At 40.4% G+C, this 9610-nt stretch overlaps 1 protein-coding gene across 1 annotated transcript; it reads left to right on the top strand.

Moving 5' to 3' along the window:
• The first annotated feature begins 7773 nt into the window (after window positions 1-7773).
• Window positions 7774-8799, top strand: LOC149322858 (olfactory receptor 5AR1-like). Its single transcript, XM_089483902.1, has one exon. It carries the CDS (start codon window positions 7783-7785, stop codon window positions 8797-8799), a length of 1017 nt encoding a protein of 338 aa, XP_089340028.1. The 5' UTR covers window positions 7774-7782.
• Window positions 8800-9610: the final 811 nt, after the last annotated feature.

Here is a 9610-nt window from a genome sequence, read left to right as displayed (position 1 = left end):
AATCTCAGATAAAATAAAAAAGAGAGATGAAAGAGAATACAAAAGCCTAAAAATAAAAATATCAATAAGAAACTTAAATTATTACAGAAGAAATTATAGACGTTATTGATGGAAGAACTAGAGGAAAAAATGAGATATGTTAAGCAGAGACAATTTGAATTTGAAAATAAACCAGGGAAATGCTTGTCATATAAAGAAAATGAGAGAGAAAAGAATAATTCAAGAAATTAAAGATAATGGCAAACTGTATACAGAACAAGAAAAAAATCACAAAAATCTTTGAAAAACATTTTGGTGACCTATTTAAAGAAAAAAGAAGGAAATGTACAGCAGGAAGAAATACATTTATATTTGCAAAATATAGAAAAAATGAATTTATCAGATAAAAAAAGAAAACATTAAACCAAGATATCTCAAAAAGGAGACAAGAGAAATAATAAAAGAAATGAAAAATGGAAAAGCTCCTGGTCCTGATGGATACACAGCTATATATTATAAAATATTTGAGGAGGACATGATAGAACTGATGCAAAAAATGTTAAATGGAATAATACATGAAGGGCACCCCGGAAGCTTGGAGAACAGCAAATGTAATGTCGATACCAAAAGAAGATAAAGATTTGTCATTAACCCAGAATTATATATCAACATCATTTCTCAATTTGGACTATAAAATATTTGCAGCTATTTTAGTTAAAGGATTAAAAAATCCATTTCAAAATTGTATAACCGAAGATCAATGTGGTTTTCTCCTGAAGAGATAGATAAAACAAAATTTGAGAGTGAAAAAGCATTTCATAATATAAAATGGAAATTCATGATAAGCCTAATGGAAAAACTCTAGATAGGAAAAAAATTGCATGATGGATAAAAGAGATATATAAAAAACAGAACGCATTCATAATCATAAATGGATTAGAGACAAAAAAGATGTGAAATTCAAAAGGGAGCAAGTCAAGTGTGTTCTTTGTCCCCACTTCTATTCATTATGTGTTTAGAAATTTTAAACAACAAACTAAGAGAAGAAAACCAGATAAAACCAGATAAAAGGTGTCTCTATTAAAGGTTCACAGTACAAAATTAGAGCTTTTGCAGATGATATGGTTACTTTCACTGCTCTCGCTGCCTCCTGTTGCATTCTGGGACTTGTAGTTGAGGAAGTGGCATTTAGAATATTCAGCCAGAAAGCTCTTTAAGCCTCACTGAACTACAAACCCCAAAATGCAACAGGAGGCAGTCACAGCAGTTAAAATGATGTAGCAGCATTTTAAGAGTGTAGTATGATAATCTACTACGTCTCTGGAGCTGTGAAAAGCAAGTCTGTTCCCTCTTTTATATGAGATCCTGTCAAATTTTTAAACATGACTATCATGTCCCCTCTTAACCTTCTTTTCATCAGGCTAAACATCCCAAGCCCCCTAAGCTCCTCATAGGGCATGGCTTCCAGATCTTTCATCATTTTGGTCATCCTCCTTTGAACATGTCCCAACTTGTCAACTGGACACAGTATTCCAGGTGAGGCCTGACCAAAGCAGAATACAGTGGTACTATCACTTCCCTTGATCTAGAAAACTATACTCCTGTTGATGCAGCCAATAATTGTGTTGCCTCATCACACTACTGACTCATGTGCAGCTTGTGGTCTACTAAGACTCCTAGATCCCTTTCACATGAACTGTTATCTACCCAGGTATCTCCCATCCTATATCTGTGCATTTCATTTTTTCTGCCTTGGTGTAGGGCCTTACTTTTTTCCCTGTTGAAATTCATCTGGTTAGCCCAGTCCTCTAATTTGTTAAGGTTATTTTGAATTTTAATCCTGTCCTCTGTAAAATTAGCGACCTCTCCTAGCTTGGTATCATTTGCATATTTAATCAACATGCTCTCCGTTCCTTTATCCAAGTCAGTGACTTGGAACATAGGGCCAAATGAAGCAACATCCAGCTGATTTGGAGGTGTGGCATTCAAATGTCGCACACCTTCAAAGCGGACCAAAGCCGCATCGATGCCACACTCCAGCCCTTGGAACCAGAGCAAAAAGGAGACAGAATAATTTGGCTCCTAGTGGTACAGGCTGGGGCCAGCATCCACGTCTCACTTTTGTAGTGGACCTTGCAATTGGTGCAGTCCTGACCAGTTCTGGCCAGAGTGGACTTGGAATGCTCCTTCCCACCCATCCGCTTTGGCCCATTGGTAAAGATGTTGAATAGCACAAGACCCAGTACAGATCCCTGTGGCACTCCACCAGTCACCTCTCTCTAGGATGAAGAGAAGGCATCGGTGAGCACTCTTTGAGTTCAGTCAGTCAGCCAATTACCAATCCAACTAACACTAACACTGTCTAGGCCACATTTTACTGGCTTCTTTGGAAGAATATCATGGGGAACTTTGTCAAAAGCCTTACTGAAATGAAGATATGCTACACCCACAGCATTCCCTTCATCTGTCAAGCCTGTAACACTATCGAGAGAGAGAGAGAGAAAGGGAGGGAGGGAGAGAGAGAGAGAGAGAGAGAGAGAGAGAGAGAGATATGTTTTTGAGAAACTCATGTTGACTCTAAGGACCTTATCACATAGAAGCACTTATGTGGGTAAAACGTTGCTGAACTGTTGTAGAAGTGCAAAGATGGGATCGTCCGTCACGCTTCTAAAACATCATTGAGGCTTCTCGCTTTCCTTCTGTCGATGAAGCGTTAGCGGAGAAGCCATTTTTATTTTAAATAATGGGATATCCCATTATTAGATGGTGTGAGTTGGGTGAGACTCAATGGGAGGAGAAAAAAGAGGTCCTAGTTATTTTAGAGAATATATATCCACTCCACTCACACCATCTCTTTGGCATTTTAAAGGGACACAGGTGGACTCCACAGCCCATTTCTTATTTTAGAAATTCTTTAAAAACATCACATTTTACCAGTTTTCCACTTTAACCACATGGATGCATGTATATGTAAATGCATTTAGCTGTGTATATGATATTGTAACTTAAAGGTATAATTTTAATTTTGCTAACTGCTTATGTCACAACTGTTGCTATTACATTCAGTAGCATAAGGGAATGATGATTTATGAATAATATTAGTACAAATAATATTACTAAGGATTCTGCATGGTGTGGTGTGTGAGGAGGTCAATGGGGTGTGTGTGACATTATTAGCTACTACACTGTGTGATGCCAAGCCTGGTGATGCCACTTGCCTGAGCCTATTGTTAAGGGCAAGATTTCACCCCCTCCTCTCTTCCTACTGCTGAGTGCAAACTACGTTTTCACTCTCAACTCGGTTTGCAGCAGTTGAAATAAACTGAAGATAAAGGAGGAAAGTAGGAGGAGAGGAAGGAAACTGGACATTTTGGAAACCGTTGGGGGGGAGGGATGACAAAGGATTAATTGGAACTGTTACTGCCAGAAGGGGGCATTAAGTTATGTAAATGTTCAGTTTTGGTTTTGGAAAAAAATGCTTTACTAGGCATCAAACAGGCTTTGGCCCATCCCCAAACAGTTTGTAATGGTCAAACTATTCTAAGGAGCTATGTGGGGTACAAAAATGAGCTTGGGGTGATTTGTGGCCATTAGCCTGTTCTTTGCCTACTCCAGTTGTTCACTTTTCTGGCTTTGCATGGGTTGCGTGCTTTCCTCCTTTTCTGCCCTCCCACCTTGCTCTTTCCAGTTCTGGTGAGATTACATAAAAGGATGAGGATACATCTTCAGGATGCTATTGGGCAAGGGAGCCTGCTGAAGATTGTACATTTCAGTAGAAACCTTGCACTTTAGCAGTGGATTTCCAGTACAAAGGGTCAAAGGGGCTTCTTTCTTCCAGTGATTTGTCTGTTAACCGGCTTGTTGTCACCTTCACAGTGCTCTTCTAGGCATCTCCCTGAGAGAAGGTAAGTCTTCTAATTAAAGGTACGGCTTTGCTGAACTAGTAAATGGGAACACAGCCTTTTAGGCAATGAAGTGTACGCTTCTGTCCATTGTTGTGTGTTGTTTTCACATATGGTACCATATCCCTCTCACATTATTTTGTGCAGATGTAGGAAGAATGTTGTCAAAAAGAATGAATGATGGATGATGGAGAACCCAATGGAAATCAAGGATATAGAGTAGCAAAAATGGGATTGGCTGTTGTATTACAGATGCAGGAAATGTTGACACCAACATGAGCATCACGTTTGAAAGCATTTTAACAGACCAGTCCTAAGTATGTTCACTGACTGCATCCAAAAAATGCTTAACTGAAAGGATGTTCCAGTGTATTCAATGAAACATCTTTCTGAGTAATCATGTAAAAGATCAGACTGTTAGTCTTTGAAATATACACCAGCACCTCCCAACACTTATTTGGGGCTTAATATGGTTTACATATGGTTTACATTACCTTTCTTAGACAAAAGTTAGGTTATACTTGCATTCTAAAATTGGTTAGGGTTATGGCATCAGAATTTAAGAGAGTCTCTTTTCATTGATCAAAGGATGTATGGGTTATAATTGTGATATTATAGATGAGGAGGAGAAAATCTAGATATGCTATCCTCCCAGCAGATACAAGTGGATGTCTGGGAATAAATCAAAGAGTATTTCTTCTAAATCCAGACCTCCACATCTTTCTTGGTCAGTGTCAATGTGCTGGCTGTGGGATTCTGTTAGACTTAAAAGATTGCTTTTCACACGTAACCAGAAGTTAGAATATTTGTGAATAGCAATTCAGCCAATCGTTCAGGTGGGATCATTTCAATACACTGAAGCCAGAGCTCTGATGTTTGGCCACTGTGATTCTATTACAAAACAGCAAAGCAGTTGTTGTTGTTGTTGTTGTTGTTGTTGTTGTTGTTGTCATTATTGCTTCTTCTTCTCCACCTCTCCCCATGGACCAAGGTGGGGAATAACAACAAATTGACAAATGCACAAGATCAGTTAAAACACGTATCAGTTTAAAAGGACAAATAAGACATAAACATATTAAAATAATCAACATATAAAATTCATCATTTAAAATTCACTTAGATAAGCCTGCCAGAAGAGACTGGTTTTCAATGCTGTTTTAAGTATGGATAGTGTAGTCAGTTATCTAATGTCTTCTGGTAGGTCAGAGCCGTGGAAAATAAAATGGCATTAAAATGATATAGATGAAGCTTCTGTTGATACACTACAGAATCAATGCAGTTTGACACTGCTTTATCTGTCATGATTCCATCCTGTGGAATCCTAGGATTTGTAGTTTGTTGTGGCACCAGAACGCTCTGGCAGAGAAGGCTAAATGTTTCACCAAACCACTAATCCCAGAATTCCATGATATTGAGCCATGGCACTTAAAGCAGTATTGAACTGCATTAATTCTGCCGTAAAGATGCAGCCTGAGTAGCTTGAAGGAGACCATAAACATCGCAATCTATTGTTGCATCTCTGTTTCGGAATGTATTTCTAAGAATGTATTTATATGTACTATGTAGTTAAATCATAAAATCTCTGAAGAAATAAGTACTGCTATTCCTTAATGGGCATTCTCTAATTGTGAGCATAACTATTAAACAACATCAACCTTATTATGGATCATTGACCACTCATGAAGGGATATATTTTTGGAGTGGGGTGATGGTAGAAAGAAAATGCATTTCTTTCCTGAGATCATTGCCTAGAATGGGGTGAGCAGAAGATAGATCGGGACTTACTGGTTGATCTTTACGTGACTCACAGTAAATTGGGTTGGCTTTCTAAATCTCAGGTGTTCAGCAACAGCAGAAACAATCTCACCTTCAATTAGGCTGGTGAGATGCAGAAAAGTGTGGTAACCTGTGTGTATGAAAGTGTGATGTCCTCTGTTAAGTTCTGATATCTATAAAGCAGATTTTTGGGATCAAAATACTTTTTCACAAGTATATATGTAGACATGTTGACTCCCACCATGAGTACAGCTAGAGCCTCTGACCTTACAGAGGGCTTTCTATAGCCCAAATGTCATAGAATTTCACTACTAGTTTTTCAATAATGGTATGATGAATCCATTCCGACCAGGACGCTGAGTATACAGCCTGGCTTATACAAGTTTCAATGGAGAACGTCTATAGGTGTGGTGTGGCAACATTTCAGGGGGTGGGGGAAGTAACATACATATATTGGCATAAATCCCTTATTAGTCATATCTACATCAAAATCAATGGAATTTTGTTACTCCTAGCTATCCAATTTGTAAATTTTTTTTGTTGTAAAAGTCTGGCAGTAACTTGTTGATTGTTTATACAGTATACTTTTCAGTCCATGGCTTAGTGACTTTTGTTTTTTGCAGCCAAATTCTCAGGTGTGTACTGAAGATTCATCCATAGTGTGGAATCATGGAGACGTGAGTTAAAATTTTCCACCTTGTCATCAAGATCATGTGCCTTTTGTGCGGGTATTTTTCTAGACTTAGCTACAGCTGGGACATGGTGGTATAATATTCTGGGAGAAAGATGGTAAATAAAATAAATAAATAGATATTAGGCAAAAATTAATCATTAATATATAGCTGTATGAATGTCAAAATATTCCCCAATTTAGCTTTGAAGTTCAACACTGTTTTTATTTTAAAATGTAGACTCCAATTATTTAGTTTAATGCAATTTAATAAAGAAGACCAAAAGCAGAATCCTGTTGTTCCTGGGACTTGTAGTATGGGTGGGAGTCATGTGGCCCTTAGGTGGTAGTTGTACTGTAATTTGCAGCATTCCTCAACATTGACTATGCTGGATAGGGATGATGGCAGTTGCAGTGTGACAACATCTGGAGGGCTGCACAAACTCCAGCTGTGGACTTTAAACTGCTGTGGATTGCCCCTCCACATTCAGAGGGAGCCCGCTTCAGAGGCTTTCCCTGCCACCCAAAATGTTCCATTGTTCCCTGAACCTTCTGCCCTGCCCAATTCTTAGCAATACATCCATTATCAATACTCTCCATCATTCATTCTTTCTCCCTAGTCTCCATATAATCTGCTCTGCCAGTCCCAACAAAATTAAGAAGAGGTATTTAACTGAAACTCAGAGGCAAAACAGACTGGCAGTAAGAGCCAACTTCCTAGTGGCATGGGGGTGTAGCGTTCAGTCTGCTCAAACCCCCAGGCTGCCAGGAAGCTGCATGGCTTACCACACATGCAGCAGCTTCATGGCATTTATGCAGTGCAGCATTTACATGTGCTGTGCCACAGAAATGCTGAAAAGTTGCTGCTGCGGCAGCAAAGTAGCCTTTTTCCCAGCTCAAAAAAGGAGCGAGTTTCTGTCACTTTTTTTGAGCTGGAAAAACACCAGATTGGGGCCACAGTGTGCGGTGTGTGTGTGTGGGGGGGGGAAATAGCATGTTGAACATGGTGGTGCTGCACAGTGTAAGAGGAAAGAGAGAGAAAATTAGGATGTGGCATGTAGACAGATGCATGTACATACATGTTTGCCCTACCTAAGTCTGTGATTAGCCTCACCCGTTGCTTGCATTTGACCACAACCACTTCCCCCGGGGCTTGTGTTGGAAAGTTCCCCAGACCATGGAGAGAAACAATGAGATGTGTGTGAGATTTGGCTCCTGAACCTCCTGGGTGGTGGGCCTTATTCACCATGAGAATGTGATTCCCTCAACCACTTCCCCTTGAGAAAATTTGTTAATCGGGGGCTCTCTCTTAATGGACAGTCTTGCACATAAATGTAGGACTTAGATGTTTTTAATATGCCAGCAAATGTGGCTGCTCTCTTCTCACTGGCCCTTTCACAAGAGCATTTAATTCTATCCATATGTTAAATTTGGTCTTCCTCTCTAAATTTGTGCATGCATATTGTAATGCAACATATCCATGCATTTGTTCACAGATCCCTTCGTCTGAGCCCTTATTCTGTGGAAGGTGAGAATATGACTACAGTGAGAGCCTTTATCCTCCTGGGTTTTACAGAAAAGCCTGAACTGATCCCTTTCTTCCCTGTTCTCTTCCTTCTTCTGTATGTGCTCACTGTCTTGGGCAATGGTTGGATGGTTACTCTCATCAAAGCTGAACAGCACCTGCACACTCCCATGTATTTCTTCCTCAGTAACCTCTCTCTCTTGGATCTTTGTTACTCCTCAGTCATTGCACCCAAAGCCTTGGAGGTTCACTTGCACTGGGGCAGGGCTTCCATTTCCCTGCCAGCCTGTGCCACTCAGATGTTCTGCTTCACCACACTGGTGACTGCTGAGTGTTTCCTCCTGGCAGCCATGGCATATGACCGCTTTATGGCTATTTGCCACCCATTGACTTATGCTTTACTCATGACCCAAGGCCGCTGCACCTGCCTTGTGTTGGGGGCTTACTGCTGTGGTCTAGTGGGCTCTGTCATCCAAACAACTGGTGCCTTCCGCCTGTCCTACTGTGGGCCCAACAAGATCAACCACTTCTTCTGTGACATCCCTGCAGTCTTGAAGCTCTCTTGCTCAGACACCTGGCTTTCTGAAGCGATCCTCTTTGCTTCCACCAGTGTCATAGCTGTGGTGACCACAGCAGTCATCTTAATCTCCTATACCCAGGTTTTGTGGAATGTCCTTAGGGGCCACACTGGCCAAGGGCGGTGGAAAGCTCTTTCTACCTGCACATCCCACCTCACCACGCTTAGTCTCTTCTATGGCACGGCTATCTTCATGTATGCCCAGCCAAGGACCAAGGCTGAGTCGCAAGACCAAGACAAGTTAGTCTCCTTAATTTACACTCTAGTGATCCCTATGCTGAACCCATTGATCTACAGCCTGAGAAACAAGGATGTGAAGGAAGCCATGAAGCATCTGATGAGCAGAAAGATAGGTCTATCCATGAAGTAGCTTTTAGGATTATTTATTCATTACTTACCTTTGGATCTCATCTCTCCTCCAATGAGCTCAAGATGGCATATATGGCTATCCTCCCACTTGCCCTACTGAATCATCACAACTATCTGTGTAACGTTTGAGATTCAGATGAAAGAAGTAGTAGAGATCACCAACTTTGATGAGAAATTCCCTTTAATTATGATAACCATCTAAATCTGTGTTGACCGTGTATGTGTGTAAGTAGGCCTCTAGATATTTTGGCCTACAACTCCTCTCAGTCTCAGCCAGTGTAGCCAATGGTAAGGAATTAGGCAAGCTGAAGTCCAAAATGAGTGGAGAGCAACTGTTACTCACTCCTGGCCTCTGCTGAAAGCTGTCCAGGCAAGCATACTTAACAGAATATGTGATGAGAACACTGTGACAGCAGAGAAGCAGCAGGAAACAATACGGTGGGCTCTTCTTATCCTTAGGCTTGCCATCTGTGGATCTGAACTTCTGCAGACAGTGAACCCTGTTATTTTAAATGGAGGTGTGTGCACATCGTGCTGCCATAGCAAAGAACAGGACTTGAGGTCCCACTGTTTTTGTAATCTGCCAGGATATCCAGAACGGATCCCTGATGGGTAATGAAACTACTACATCAGATAAGTCTTGCATAAATAAACAGTAATATTTTGAACTGCCTAGAAACCTTTGAGTTTTTTTCTAAGGTGTATCCAAAAATATTTTTTTGCCTTATTAGCCTCCATTTTCTTATGCTTTCCATTTTCTTGGATTTTTAACATACTGGAGGATAAATTGGTGAAGTAGGCTTATTCCTTTT

The sequence above is a fragment of the Sceloporus occidentalis genome, unplaced genomic scaffold, assembly GCF_023333645.1.
Source record: "Sceloporus occidentalis isolate IW3139 unplaced genomic scaffold, rSceOcc1.0.p SCAF_1, whole genome shotgun sequence".
Classification (NCBI taxonomy): domain Eukaryota; kingdom Metazoa; phylum Chordata; class Lepidosauria; order Squamata; family Phrynosomatidae; genus Sceloporus; species Sceloporus occidentalis.
Note: the sequence above shows the minus strand (reverse complement) of the source record. Positions and strands in the feature narration are given on the sequence as shown.

Coding starts and splice junctions, on each gene's coding strand:
- LOC149322858 (XM_089483902.1), top strand. CDS start 7,783: ATGCATATTGTAATGCAACATATCCATGCATTTGTTCACAGATCCCTT.